This window comes from Arachis ipaensis, chromosome B3 (assembly GCF_059453495.1).
Source record: "Arachis ipaensis isolate K30076 ecotype BB chromosome B3, ASM5945349v1, whole genome shotgun sequence".
Taxonomy (NCBI): Eukaryota; Viridiplantae; Streptophyta; class Magnoliopsida; order Fabales; family Fabaceae; genus Arachis; species Arachis ipaensis.
The window spans coordinates 38586792-38602732 of NC_142438.1; the positions used below are offsets into that span (position 1 = coordinate 38586792).

The 15941-nt window shown below is 33.0% G+C and overlaps 2 protein-coding genes across 2 annotated transcripts; both read right to left on the bottom strand.

Annotated features, from left to right (window-relative positions):
• Window positions 1-746: 746 nt before the first annotated feature.
• On the bottom strand, window positions 747-3740 carry LOC107630323 (aluminum-activated malate transporter 9). The gene is made up of 6 exons (XM_016333419.3): window positions 3135-3740; window positions 2677-2814; window positions 2273-2542; window positions 2051-2187; window positions 1820-1966; window positions 747-1742 (listed from the first exon to the last, which is right to left on the bottom strand). Exons 1-6 carry the CDS (start codon window positions 3535-3537, stop codon window positions 1026-1028), a joined length of 1812 nt encoding a protein of 603 aa, XP_016188905.1. The 5' UTR covers window positions 3538-3740; the 3' UTR covers window positions 747-1025.
• Window positions 3741-12299: 8559 nt separating this feature from the next.
• LOC148570345 (uncharacterized) lies at window positions 12300-13713 on the bottom strand. The gene is made up of 3 exons (XM_088508385.1): window positions 13498-13713; window positions 12561-12698; window positions 12300-12404 (listed from the first exon to the last, which is right to left on the bottom strand). The coding sequence occupies exons 1-3, from the start codon at window positions 13711-13713 to the stop codon at window positions 12300-12302; spliced, it is 459 nt and encodes a 152-aa protein (XP_088364511.1).
• Window positions 13714-15941: the final 2228 nt, after the last annotated feature.

Here is a 15941-nt window from a genome sequence, read left to right on the forward strand (position 1 = left end):
CGCCGAGGGGGAGCTCCACTGCTCCGCTGAGGAACTCACACCTTCAATGGTGGTGGCGATCTCCCCTGCTTCTCTCAGAAACGACCTGGGTCAACAAGTATCCGCCTGTAACTGCAGGCGACCGCCTTCCGATACTACGGCAACAAGTACAGTCGGAACCTAGTTCGAGACGAGGCCTTCCCAGCACGAGTGCCCGACACTTGCTACTTTTGGGTTTGGGAATTTCTCAAATTTTTCCACCAATTTTAATGAAGGGTTCTGTTTGGTTTTCCGAATTTCACAAATTTCTCTCCCATCATTCACTCCTGAATGCTGTAACTGTTAATTACTATGGTTTGCTGATCCAAAACTTTTAGCCCACGTTCATTAGTGCGTTCAGCCGTTTACCGTGACTAGATGGGTCAAACCTTTGGTCAGTTTACTTCAAATGTGCCACAGGTCGTTTCTGGATTGGATGCTGCAGCTTAGCCACCATATTCATGCAATCCACACAGTCACCGCAGACCGCACCTAAATAAATATCTAAGTAGACTCTAATTTTTGGTTTCAATGAACGTTCTGGCAATTTTCATCTGAGGACGATACAGACACGATGTGATAATACCATAACTCCAAGCATCCCCAAGTAATGGAGATTTCACAGTTAGAAAAGGAAAGAAAATTCCAACAAAGCAGAGGGACGAGTTAGCACCCTTCTATATCTTGAATCGGTAATGGAGATTTCAGAGTTAGGAAAGAACCTAAGAGACGTTAATAACCAATTTTATACGTTCATGGCTATAGTCAAAACAGTATTTTATTTACAAAAAGTGAGTTATGACTCTAGTTTATAAGATTGATAGCGATTTCTCGCAGTTTGTGTTTAAAAGTTTCAACTTGTCTTCAAAGGATGCCTAGTTCTCGAACTCAAGACATCACTCAAAATCTTTCAAAAGAAGACTGGGGTGAAGCTGGAAGCATTACATGACAATTTCAACTCAAATCAGGGATGACTTACATGCAGCAGCTCCGCATGTTCTCATGCATCATTCCTTGGATCTGAAGCAATTAAACAATCTCGTCCAAAACCCATCAGATGTTACTGGTACTTGTTGCTCAAGAGGATCCACAAAGTTTGCTTTCTCACCTAATTCTTCAAATGAGTCCACCAGGTTCTGAAGCCTTGCTACAAATTCAATCAGCAGCGATGTAAATGTTGCGAGGGAAAGTGCTTTAGCACTTTCGTAAGTCCTTGATTCTTCCTCCTCTTTTGCCACTGTATCTGCTTTGTAGTAGACATGAGCAGGCCAAGATATCTGTTTCCTGAACATGTTTTCAGAGCCAACAGCTGCAGGCTGTGGCATGGCAGTGTGATCATCCGGGATTGATTTTCCAGTTTCATCCCAACCGTTTGGAACTTGAACTGATCTGAGATCAAGAACAGCTTCACTAAGAGACTTATACTCCAGGAATTTTCGTTCCTCGTCTATGTCAAAGAGGCCTGGCCCTTGTTGGGGCTTGCTCTCCTCCTCTCTTGGTCGGTTTCCGATTTCCCAACTCTCTGAATTTACTAGAAGGTAAGATTTTTTGTCAATCTTCTGTTGCAATTCTTCAGCTGCCTCGTGTACTTCATACAGCAAGTCTTCGCGGCCAAGTTTCTCCTGCTTCTTAACTTTGTTACCGAGTTCACGGAGCACTTTCGCCCCTTCAGAACCTACCCTTTGAAGCTCACTACGGAAAACATGTCTCATCTCAGCTGGGGCCTATGCATAAAAAAGGAACCTGAGTAAACATGGGGATTGAAAGAAAAATTAGAAAGAGAAGTTATCAGACAAGGTACCTGAATTTCAGAAAGTATGCATCCATGCATAGCCATGACCATAAATGCACAATGCCTTAGCGCCCCACTTACTTTTACATAATTCTTCCATGGATAGCTAAGCATTTTGTAACGACCATGAGGGGGTTCCCAAACAGCAAACCCTAGCTTCAATCAATAATGTGTCAATGATGAGTAATGAAGATGATGGTTACGAAATTCACAAAAAAAGGCAGAAAACAAAGATGGTACCAATGCATCCTCTTTACTGGTAGACTCAACAGCTGATCTATACCCGCTGTAAAGTGGATCATCCGCAGCCTGGTAAGTAAGAATTTTCGATGGCACCCTCTTATATTCAACACAATTAAGATAGTTATTGACAACACCTGAAAAGAATCAGAATCAGTAAACTAGATGGTAAGTAGAAATTTGTAATTATATGTGATAATGAGGAAAATGCTGTAAGACAACCTTCCAAAGATGTTGCAACACCCATGAAATTTTTTGCCACAAGATGATGCAGATCCTCGCCAGCCCAGATTGGATAGATACAAACATTTACTCCCAAAGATACAGCAGCACCAATTGCAATGAGCAAAAATCTATTTATAGCCGTATCAAGAAATTCCCCTGTTTGATAGCCCGACACAGTAATGTAGCAATATGTGATCAAGAACACACGGAACCCATATTCATAGGGCTTCATAGTCGGGTATAGTTTTGCATAAGTGGCACAACATCCTATCAATCATAATATCACATAGTTTGTCAGTAAACCAAGTATAGGTAAAGATGTTAAAAATAAATCCTCACGCAAAATCAGAAAAAGATAGAATATTGATGAACAAGAAAAGAAAGTGATTGGAAAACCGGACCTACAATGAAGGTGCTAATGATAACTATAAGTTCGTCATATGGTCCAGCCAATGCCGATAATTCTGACATTGCCAAGGCAATTCCTCCAGCGGACAACGTTCCCAATCCTCTGTTAAATCCCTTACTGAGAGTTGCCCCTGCACCACCATTTCACTTGTTTAATTAATTGTAAGCAAAAGATACACAGATTGGATCAAATATAAGATGAAAATAAATATAAGATCAAACATAAGGAATTAGATCCTAGTTAATTAAAAAATTTAAAACAATAGTGTGTATAAATCATACTGAAACAGTGATATTACACTGTTCATTAAACAATACAGGATTCCTTATGCGAAAACTGCTGGGTCAATTCCAACAATGAAAATAAATAAATCTGCAAAAGAATTCTAACTTCCAAGTATTAAAGAATTGACCCGCCCCCTCCCTCAAAAAAGAGCACGCACACACATACCTATGCTGAATTCGAAGACGACGACGACGGTCATGATGGCCCAGACGGAGTAGCGGCTAATATCCTGAAAGGGTTCTTTGAAGAAAATTAAGAGCGAGATGAGTGCAAGAGCAAGTCCCATCTTCGCCGAGAAAATAACGTTCCTTGGGTCAGACCGACCCATCTCCCAAGCCTTAACCGCCACGCGCTTCAAACTCTTCCAGCACTTCACCGTCCCATCGGAAAACCCTCGATACCACGGGTTACTGCAGCAGCAGCGTTTGGCGGAGTACTCCTCCTCCTCCTCCATGGGCATGGGAATCCCTAGTTGGGAATATCCGTCACTCTTCATGGAAAGAAGCCTCTCTTTCTTCTCCGCGAGGCTCTGCCGGAATGACCCCGATTTCCCCAGCTTCGGAGCCATACTTTCTTCTTGCTTCTGCTTTCAGCAATATTGAGTGCAATGATCTTTGCTGAATAGTAACGGTTAACACGAGAACTAGTAAATTATGGGGCCAGAACCCAGAAGAGTGGTAATTTAACTAGTTTTATTATTTAAAAACAAAAAGGGTATATACCTAAGATATTTTATATATAAATAAGATACAAGATTTATGTTTATTTTACAATTTTTTCAATAATTTATTGGTTAATAATATAAAAATATTTAATATTGGCCTTTAAAAGGTAAACTTCAGGGACATTATTTTGAGTTACAGTCCAGTTGTTATTATATAAAAATAGGGATTTTTAATTTATTTTTTTTATTTTTTTATAATATATGATGTAACGAGTTTGAAATTTTAACAAGAGATGAAAACACGATATATATTATATAAAGTTTTTTATATAAATTAATTTTTTAATTATTTTTAATGTCTTTTTTAAATTATATAAAGTATTTAAAAAAATTTTATTTTAATAATTAATAATATATACTATTTCTAAACTCATTTTAAGAAGACATATTAATAATAAGGTTGGATACATTGACATATAATGATATTTAGATGTGTTTTTAAATAAGCCTTTTTTATTAAATATAAAAGACATGCGTGTTGAATAAGTGTTGATGAGTATCGTGTTTAAAATATGTTCAACATATAGACAAGACAAATTAAAAAAAAAATGTTCGTGCCTCCTAATTTATAATATACTTAGACATATTCGTGTTTTTATATAATAAGATAAAAACTTTTGTATAATTATTTTTATGTAAAATTGATAACTGAAAATAATAATAATTTAATTAAATATATTAAATTATTTAATAATTTTTAATAATTAATTTTATATAAAAATAATTATATGTAAATTTTTATTATATAATAAAGGTTTAATATATTATAAAAGTGAAAGTAATAGTCAAATTAAAATGGAACTAATATAAAAGTCAATTCTATATTTCATTTGTGGACAGTTAAATGTTGAGAGTTAATATAACATGTCAAAGAAAACAATCAAACATAGTCAATACTTTTCATTTTCTAGAAATATTTGGTAGCTTACCAAAACGGACAATGGTGAACGGTAAATGTGTCAGCAGCTAACCTATGGGGGAGAGACAAAAGTAAGGGCAAATTCTAACCACACAAAATAAGCTCTTTTTAATCTTATCGTTTTTTCCTTTATGTCAAGTTTTTAAAATAATAATTAACAAAAAAAAAAAAAGAAGGAGGTTCGAGATAGAAACAAACGAACATTACATCACACTACACTGACAAATTGAGCGGAGAAGAGATCTGAATGTCCCACCATCATATCCTTTAAAAATTGGTGTTGATCTTCTTTTTATTTTATTTTATTTGTTTTGACGGAATTCTTTTTATTTTCTTTATTGTGCATTGCATTGTGGGCTTGTGGCAACTGGCAACATCTCAATTGGTCCTTCCCCATAGAGCTGTGTCCCACTTTTCATATAATCTAGTCTCGTCGCTATCCTTTTGTAGGTCCCATATCACGTTTCTCATCATGTCTAAAGACTAAAGTGTCCTTGGCAAAATCACCACATTATAAAAGGATGAAAAGTAAATTGAAAATGGCAAATGCGTATCGAACATTTTTCAATGATTTCATTCTCTCCAATAATTGTTGTTCCACACTATATGCTGATATGCAAATGCAATGCTACAAATAACTTCAATCCGTTCTGACATATTTGGCTATGGCCAACTCAATAGTTGACAACGGAATCAAAATAATTCAAACGGTAAAAGGCCAGCCATCAGGGACCAGACAAAAACATGTGAAGGACAAGGTGCATACAGCAAACCACGGAGGAAAACCACTCCGTCTGGGGTTTGGGTGGATTTGGTTTGGTTAATCATCAAGGTTATGATAAAAAAAAAAATAGAATTGATTATTGAACTTATAGGACTAAAAACTTAAAGATTTAACCGAAATTTAATGAAATTAAATAAAAATAATAAAATAATATATTTATATATAGAATATATATGTTCGGTGAATGTGTTTTAATAAAATAATATATTTATACATAATAAAAATGGCATAATTTAATTCTTTTAGTAATAGAGTCTTTTAATGTGTTATGGAGCGTTATGAAATGGTGGATGTATTTTTTATCATTATGAAAAAGATTTTTTTTTTAAATTAGAAAAAGCATATCAAAAATTTTGATTTTGCTTCTTTAAATTTTTATAAATTTGAAGGCCAAATTTATTAAAAAAAAAAATATCTGAAAATCTAATTTAAGTGAGGGGTACACAAATTTGAGTGTTAGATTTGTGCATTAAAACTTAAAAAAATTAAAATACACAAATCTAAATATTAGATTTATATTTTAAGTGATAAATTTAATGGTTTAATTTGTATTTTTTACATGTGATTAAACATATTATACTTCAACAATATTGTAAAATATTGTTTTTTGTTGTGATAAGAATAGATATATAGATGTCTATTTATTGTGGGCGACTCAAATTCTCGAATTACATTAAAGAAGTTTGAAAATACGAGTATAGTATGTGTATAAATAAAGGCAAGGTCATACATACACACCAACAACAATAAACACTTCTCTTTCTTTTACACATACGCTATTACATATGTAACACCCTACTATAGAGCTTTACGCTTAAGCCGTAAAGCAGAGGTGACGTGGTATTACGACCTCTAAAATAAAAGTATATGTAATAATATTGAAAAGGATACAGTATACGAGGAGCCTTAAAAAACGGATAAGGTAAAAATCGTAAAATAAAAAAGCGCAACACTCAGAATATAAGATTACTTACGTGCGAAGAAATCTAAAGTTTAAAAGCATAACTAAATAGAAAGTAGAAGTAGAGAGACAAGAAAACGATATAACAATCTCGTAACTCAACCTGCGAAGTTAAGGCTGGCCGGAGAATATTTACATATAGTATATACATGATAAAAGCCCAAAAGAACATGTTTAAAAGCCCTAGTTCTCCATAAAACCTCTAAAAGGTACCAAAGATAAAGTGTTCATATACATATAAAGAGAGTCTAATACATATATATATATATATATATATATATATATATATATATATATATCAAAATAACAAAAGTAGGGCCTCAAAATGAACCACTTCGCAGCAGAACTCTAGACGCCTAGCAAGGTGCCGCTCGACCTGCATCTGAAAAACAACAACAAAGTATGGGGTGAGAACCGAGGGTTCTCAGCATGGTAAAGGTGCCACGCAAATAAGATATAAGGTCCTGGGAATGCCAGAGGCAATCCTAGAACGCCGACACTCAGATTACAAAACTTAAATTACTAAACAGAAACCATAAAAAGGTAGTCTTCTAAGGATATCTAGGCCTAGTTTAAACTTAACCTTAACACTAAGTCTTTTCATCTTTCCTCCATTTTTCCATCACCGGTGAGTTTGCAAAGACAGACAAACAGACAATTGCAAGCACAGGTAAAATACAAGTAATACAGATAGCAAGTATAACAGTTAGCATACTAAAAGCATTTAGGTAATCCCAATTAATGTACAAACAATCAAATCAGACAATATGCATATGATGCATGCCTATCCTATGGCTGTTGTTATCAACTGTCGGTTACGTAGCCAGCCCGACATGTCCTCAAACTCAAAACTCACCATGGGGAGAATCCCCAAATTGACATGGAAGAGACAACACCCCAAGCTCAACAACATCCATGGGAAAAGTCCCAAAATAATACCCCAAGCTCAATGATATCCAAGGGAAGAATCCCACGCTGACATGGGGAGATGACACCCCAAAGCTGACATAGGGGAGACAACACCCCAAGCTCAATATTATCTACGGAAAAAATCTCCGGCTGACATGGGGAAGACAGTACCCCAAGTTTAAAAATACTCAATCGTTTCTCATAATTATCATTTTTAATCTTAACAATGATTCATATCTCATCTCATCATTCTCAATGTCACTTTACTCTCTTAATTGACTTATATACCACCTTCATCATCTTTATCAATCAGGTACCATATTTTCTAACCACTTATTACCTTTTAAAAATCTTTCTTCGTCTCAAAGTTTTCACAATTTCCTAACTTCATTCTATTACTAGGCTTACTAATAATATCTAGGGCTAAAGAAATGAAAATAGAAGTTTAGAGGTTTGAATTTGAGCTTTAAAACACAAAATTCATTTTTCGCTAAAACAGGGGCCACGCGTATGCGTTGACCACGCGTACGCGTGGGCGTGCGTAGATCCTTGCTCGCGTACGCAAGCACCTTTCTCGCGTATGCGAGAATCCCAACCCGAAAGGGTTGGTTGCATCGTGTGCAGGTGGTCGCGTACGCAACCCCTTAAAAATCAGTGTTCGCGTACACAAACACACTGGTCGCGTCGCGTGCAATGGTCGCGTACACAAGCTGTGCAGAATCAGCAAAATGCTGAATGCTGCAGAATTTTCAATTTTGCCCTCCGAACTTCCGACGCGTATAACTTTTTCGTTTTGAAACATTTTTCATCCGTTCTTTGAATGGTGTAAGCTTCAGGGACCCAATTTCCTATAAAACAAATTTGAAACAATTTGGGGGTCTGGAAGCCAAATTATAGCTCATCGAAGTTCGGCCAAAAATCCGTTTTTCACAAACAAACTCAAACCTCAATTTTCATCAAAACAAAACTTACTCCCAACCTTCCATACACATATATTCAGCATCCCAACACCAATTACCACATTACTTCCATCACATATTACCATATACAACCATTCCTCAACTTTAATCAACCATATGCACAAATTTCCCAATAATGTTAACAAAATCATCAATATACTACCATCCATTCCTATTTACTCATATCATCATCATCAACTTATCACCTAACAACCTAGCATCATCATAAAAAATAATCATGTAGCAAACACTCAATTTCATATCACATTCATCATCAAGGCGCTATGCATTAAACATACTCATTCGTTCCAACCTATCATATGGTCATCTAATCTAAGTTTTCATAGAATATTATATATTAAATACGTGAAATCTAAACCATACCTTGGCCGATTTTTCGTTAATCTCGGAACACTTCAAGTGTTCCCCGCACCCCAAGCTATCAAGCTTTGCTTTCAAAATTGATCTCAAGCTTCAATTTCCTCAAATAAGTTCTAATTTCACAAGTTTGACCTCCAATTTGATTTTTCACCAATAATATTCAATCTAATCCACATATATCACTCTAATTAATCCCTAAACTCAAACTCAAGAATCAACAAGAGGGTTAGGGTTCTTATCTTACCCAGAACTCAAGTGAGTCAAACCCAACAAAATTCACAAGCTAATCTGAACCTAAACACCAAAATCATTCAAAATTCAACATGCTTTTCCATTAAGTTTCGAAATTAGGAAAAAGGAAACTGAAATTGGTAAGTGAATTTCATACCTAATTAATGTTGGGCTTTATAGTGCTTGACGCGCTGGTTGCGTGGCCACAAACAGTGCGGCGATCGGAGCTCCGGATCAAAAGTTATCTCGATTTGAAAATCAAGCTAGGTTTTGGTAATCTCCTTCCTCCTCCAAGTGTTTAGCATGTTCTATGTGTTCAAGGTGGAGAAGTGAGCTGAAACTTATGTGTTTTAATGGGTTGAGTTGGGCCTTGGGCCCAATATGGGTTTGGTTTGCCCAATCTTGGGCCAAATTCTTTGAAATTTGTGTCAAAATTTTCGTTTTAATTAGCTCTATCTCTTTTTACTACAAAATTTACATTTTTAATCTCCTTTATTAAAATTAATTTATTAGTTAATTATTTGTTAATTTTATGGAGTTTACAACATATATTAGTAAATATATATGAAGTATCTCTATTATATTGAGATAATAATGTTGGTGAATATTAATAATAGAGTCCTCTATTTACACTTCTTTATTTTATATTTATTTTCTCTTTCTTATATATTTATTTCACAACATGTTATCAGCACGTGATTCTTATCAAAATTTAGAAAGACTCAGGTAATAAATTTTTATTATGTCAAAACTCTCTCATTTTGAATTTAATGCTCTTAATATATCTGAAAATAACTACTTATCATGGATATTAGATGTCGAAATTCATCTTAATTCAATGAATCTTGGAGATACCATTAAGGATGAAAATAAGGCATCCCAAAAGGATAAAGTCAAAGCCATGATCTTCCTTCGTCCTCATCTTGACGAAGAATTGAAAAATGAATATCTCACACTAAAAGATCCTGCAGATCTGTGGAAGAACCTTGAAGAAAGGTATAATCATCAAAAGACAGTGATACTTTCTCAAACCCGATATGAGTGGACACACTTGCGTCTACAGGATTTTAAATCCATAAATGAATACAATTAAGCAATGTTCTAAATTACCTCACGAATAAAATTATGTGGGAAAAAGATAACCGAGAATGACATGTTAGAGAAAATTTTCTCGACCTTCCATACATTGAATGTATTCTTGCAGCAACAGTATCGAGAAAAAGAATTTAAAGAGTATTCTGAACTAATTTCTTGATGTTGTTGAACATAACAATGAATTGCTTTTAAGAAATCATGAAGCGCATCCAACTGGCGCCGCCATATTTTCTGAAGTAAATGCGGCAAATCATAACCCCAAAAGAAGTAAATGGCAAGCTTTTTGTAACAAAAAAAATATAGAAGAAAGAAAAATTATTTTCACAAGAAAGAATCTCCAGAAGTGGGATAAAGAAAAAAATAATTGGCAAATAAATCAATAGAGGATAAATATTTCCGTTGTGATGGAAAGGAACATTGATCACGTACCTGTCGTATCCTAAGACACTTAATTGATCTTTATCAAGCATCTTTAAAAAAAGATGACAAAAAAAGGAGACAAATTTTGTTTCGAAGGATGTTGTTGAAAATTACACCACTCATTATGAAGTATCTGATTTCTTTGAGGATCTTAAAGAAAATATTGGTCATTTGATTAATGATAAAAAAGTTTAATATCTGGATTTGTTAAGTACTTATGTAAATAAATAATGTAAGGAAATTTTGTTAAATTTTATTTTCTATATATTTGAATTTCAAGTATGATGTATATAAATAATATTTAATAAAATATTAACATTTATGTTTATAACACCCCGATTCTCCACAGAGTTATTCTCAGAAATTATGTGATGAGAAATTTGATAAATATCTAAGAATCATCTCATTATAAGGCGGATTTAGGCTTGATAAGTGAAAAGAATAGATATACCATGAGAGATAAAAGCGTGTCCTAATCCAAAAACTGTACCAATAACTATGAATTTGACTAACGAGTTAAATTCATCTATGGAATCTTTACTACTAGCTATTCTTAACAATTTTATCTTAGCAGAATATTCTAAATTTGATTCAGAGTCGGGATACTCTCTGCTGCTGATTTCTCAATTGCTGGTTGTTTAAACCGATACGGTTTGAAAACGATAATATTATGGTTTAATTATTGAACTGTTTCCTTTCCCCTCTTCGAAAATTTGGCCAAACCTTTAAGGAATCTACCTTTAATATAAATTCATGAAGCCACTAGAAAGATTATCTAGAAGAAAAATACAGAACCGAAATACTTAGCCTAATTAAAATCTAACCGAATTTAAACCGAACCGAATTTTTCTTAACCAAACCACTCTCTCTAGATTAGCCACATAATCACAATTAAACCACACTCTCTCTCTTATTTTTTTGCTGGCTGAACTTCCTCCATATATTAGCCAAGGTTGATGAATCATAGGAAGTAATTAATGATGGAACACATGCACTTAGACAAGTGTTTTCCCTTGATTTTGCCACTGAACCATACCTCTTTTTAATCATCAAGCCTTTTATCATCAGATCATTCTTCATATAAGTCACGTTAAGTATTAAGTGTTAACAAAAAACAAAGGAGAAGAGATGAGAAGGGAGTTAGGGGAAGAGAGGAGTCCGAGAGTGAGAGTCACTACTACATACTTGACTTTTACTAATATTTAAAAAATGTTACTAAATCATATTAAAATATTACCTATGTATATTAGTAACATTTTTACAAATGTTAAATATACTCTATGTTACTAAAGAATTTTACTAACATTTTTCTAAAGATTTAATAACATTTACTAAAAATGTTACAAAAGATATTCTATAGTAATATTATAAGAAATGTTACAATAGACCATTCATAGTAACACTTAAGAAAATGTTACCATAGATATTTTTTGTAACACTTAAAAAAATATTACCATAGATATTTTTGTAACACTTAAAAAATATTACAATAAATCTTTTATAACAACACTCTAATAAATGTTACGATTTATCTTTTTTACTAACATTGAAAAAATGTTACAAAAAATCTTCTTTAAGAATAAAAAAAATATTACCATAAATTTTTTTGTAACATTTATAGCTATAATATCTATTTACTATTCATATTTTAATATGTAACCATTTATTTATATATACATTAGAAGGATATTGTCACTAATTTAAATGCACAAAACATTAAAGATAAATTCATAATAAACATAAAGGATAATAAAAAGAAAATTAATAAGCAAATTAAATTTTTTTCTTTAATATTGTCTAAAATTACCACAGAACAATTCTAAAATAAACAAAAGATTATAAAATCCAAATCTTCTCTATTTTGTCATCTTCAATCAATATTAACAATTCAAACAAACAAATTAGAACATAAAATCTAATCTTTTTTAGTTTGTCATCTCAATATTGCTAACACACCACTTTCTTCTTCTTTAATCTTTTCTTATGTTGATCATGCTTCTTTTTCTCCAATTTCAAGTCAAGAATCTCTTGAGTAGAAGAAGAATAAAGAGCCTGCAAAAAGATAACTATTTTAAGACACAAAAAATAATATTGTTACTGAACAAGAAGGATAAAGTAATATCAACTTTATTTAACTAATCTCAACATGATTATTACAAAGTATGAATCACAGATGCTATTTTAACTTCATTTTAGTTCTAAATATACCTGCTTCTGTTTAGGTGAAACAATCACATTCTTTTCCCTTATTCGAGGTAATAGCTTAGCTTGAGACTTAGAAACACCTTCTGTAATAGTAGATGATTCTAGAATATTTCTACTAGCTGACTTTGATTTACTTAGAATCTATAACATAAGAAAATAATAAACATCAAATCTATCATTAGAGCATATGATGATCAATGTATGTATGCTATGCTATCATTAGAGCATATGATGATCAGTGTATATATGCATGCTATCTATTTGACATGTAAATTTCTATATAAAGCATGATTATGCAGCTTTTTCAATAAATAAATTAAAATCTCTCTCTCTCTCTCTCTCTCTTCCAATTTCACTACTACAAATTATGCTCTTCAGCCACTGCTTTTATATCTTTCTATCTATCCATCTATCTATCTCTTTCATACATTCAAGTCATGTCTCATAACGCATCATCTACATCATTCTCTCATTGCCACATCGCTTAACACACTATTTCATCTTAGTTTTTATTTTGCCACACAAAAATGCCAAATTAACATAGATATATATGCCTAACTTAAAATCATCTCTCAAGATACCAATTATCCACAAACACATTACTAATTAACTTTTATGTAAAAATAAAAATCATTAATGAAGTTCCTATAATACACATGCGACAATATGCTTCTCACCTATATATACTAATTGTTATATATGTTTACATTATTTAGTTGAATTAAAACAAATGATGATCAAGATATAATTGGCATACACAGCAATAAAATTATTATTATAAATGTGAAAATGACAAATTAGTGATATTATTAGTCTATAAATGCTAAGATTGGAGTTATTTTAGTGTAGATTAAATAATTGACTACATTTAGAACAACACTATGAAGAGTAAATTTTATAATTAATTATTAAGAAAAAATACAAAGAAAGATATATACACCTCTTTTTCAGTAGAAGCAGTAACTTCATGATGTGTTGTTGCAGTAGCTTCTACTTCCTTCTCATATAGAGTAGTTGACATAAAAGAGAGATTCAGAATCTCTACTCCTGGGAGGCTTTTTTGTAGCTGATTTAACAACATATTAAATCTACACAACATCTGTGACTTCATGGCTTCTATTCTTTCTTGAAGTTTTGTTTCCATCTCCTCTTGCATTTTTTGTTGTATATTCTGAATTTTAGCTTGAGCATTCTCTTTAACTTCTTCAATTAACCTCTCCGTCTCAACTTGAGATTTAGGTCCCCACAAATCTGAAGCTACAACACCTCTACCTTAAGTTCGGACACGACCGGGTTGATCTTTCCCCAACACTTGAGAAAGTATATCATCTTGGTTTATACTTTCTAATTTTTCAGGATGGGAAGCTATGGCATCCTCAAGCTCTAACTAAAATCCAAAATTCAAACTACATTAATTTATGACAAAACATCTATGTCACACTATATATATATATATATATATATATATATATATATATATATATATATATATATATATTAAAAGAAATATATATCTTACAAAAATTTTGCTTACAAGTAGAAAGCGAATGAGGAGGAAGAATGAGATCCAAAGATTCAAAGTGCTGAGAGATTGAGAAGGAGATAGATCAAGATCGAGGGATTTAGAGCACTAAGAATGAGAGTGAGAGTGAGAACATGAGATGCTTACGGAGATCTTCCGGCATGGAGAACTGGTGGCAACCGGTGGGCTTGCTCTTGAATTTTTCCCTTTTCATCGCAGTTCCAATTCAATCACTCACGCACACTAGGATCAAATTAGAACAATGCTACTCTTCTTCTGCAAGTAATTTTTTGGAACAAAATTAAAAAGAAATCAGAACAAGCATGAAAACGAAAATGAAACAATCAGAATAAAGAATAATCAAACCCTAGAATTAGATTGAGATTAGGAAGGTTCGAAGGAAAATAAATCACGATCCAAAGAGAAAGAGAGAGAGAGGAAGAGACTGTGATGGAGAATGGCTTTTTGATTCTTGATTTTAAAGAAAACAATGATTGTGAGCACCGATTGGAAGCACTGAGCAAGAAAAATACGCAATGATTTATGAGAGGGTTTTTGGAAGAGGATGAACCCTTAGCGTGTTTAGGAATAGGAACAGGAATAGGTAACAGTTCACTAAAGTTTTTAAGAAAATTAACTATATTTACTAACGTTTTATTGTAAATGTTATCTAAAATCTAATTTTATCTACATTGCTAACGTTTTAATAAATGTTAATAGACAAACGTTACTAAACATATAAAATGTAGTAGTGAGTGACCGAGGAAGAGAAGGGAGTTCTTCCAATCTTCACCACATCCACATGATTCCTCAAGCCTCTAGCTACACACCTTCATGGAGATGATCAAGCTAAGCAAGGAAAGCAAGGGAAGGTGAAGGAGGGACTGGCCAAAGTTTGAAGTAAAGTTAACCGAAGGAGGAAGGGAAAGCAAGAACTAATTTCTTGAGCAAGGGTGAACTCCATCGAGGTAGGGGTTAGATTAGTGTAATTGTATATTTGTATTTATGTGAATGATGTTTGTTGATGATGAAATGAGTAATTGCTGCTAGCTATGATGTTGTTTTGTGTTTGACAATGATGAAGATGGTTAAGAGATGATAAGAAGCTTAGGAAACCAAAATGGTTAGTTAGAACCTAAGCCAAATTCTGCCGACATAGTTACTGAACATAGGCAGCGACTTGCGCGAATTTCTAGACAAATTCTAGCCACTCAAAAATCTTGTAATAATTTCTTAGTAATCCTTGATAAGGTTAGATCATCCTCTCAAAATTTCAGAATTTTCTTATGAGTAGGTTGGAAGATAAAAATGTTTGAAAGTAAATAGTTTCTGCTGAAAAGTCTGTTTTTGAATTAATCCAGTAGCAATTTCTAACCTACACAACTTTTGATTCTGATGGGTTTTTGGATTGAAACCAAAAATATTTGAAATATTGGCATGTTAATAACAGTGTGTCCAAATTTCGGGGTAATCCCATTATTATAGAATTAAATACACAATTTACAAAATGGAAAGTTCACTGTTTTATTAACATGTAATTTCTAAAACTCGTTGATAATTCTAGTGACTTGTTTGAGTTACTGGTATTGATATTAAACTCTAAATTGAGTGCAACCAGTTTTGATAGAACCCTTATGATGTATATTTTGATCTCTCAAAAGTTTAGAATTTTAGAAGCTATGGATTAGATGTTATAGGCTTTAACATTTTACTGCTCATTAAAGGCTAAACAGGATTTACAAACTTAGAATAGTAAATTTCTTGATGGATATCTCCTAAGGCAGAAAGGCTTTTGTAATGAATCTAAAACCAAATGAAATCCTATTGTGTCTAATTCATTCAGTTCAAATTTCAGAGCCATG

Coding starts and splice junctions, on each gene's coding strand:
- LOC148570345 (XM_088508385.1), bottom strand. CDS start 13,713: ATGCAAGAGGAGATGGAAACAAAACTTCAAGAAAGAATAGAAGCCATG. Junction 12,699..13,497: donor CTGCTTCTACTGAAAAAGAG/GTGTATATATCT, acceptor CTTATGTTATAG/ATTCTAAGTAAATCAAAGTC. Junction 12,405..12,560: donor TTTCACCTAAACAGAAGCAG/GTATATTTAGAA, acceptor ATCTTTTTGCAG/GCTCTTTATTCTTCTTCTAC.
- LOC107630323 (XM_016333419.3), bottom strand. CDS start 3,537: ATGGCTCCGAAGCTGGGGAAATCGGGGTCATTCCGGCAGAGCCTCGCG. Junction 2,543..2,676: donor CATTAGCACCTTCATTGTAG/GTCCGGTTTTCC, acceptor TATGATTGATAG/GATGTTGTGCCACTTATGCA. Junction 1,967..2,050: donor CCAGTAAAGAGGATGCATTG/GTACCATCTTTG, acceptor TATTGATTGAAG/CTAGGGTTTGCTGTTTGGGA.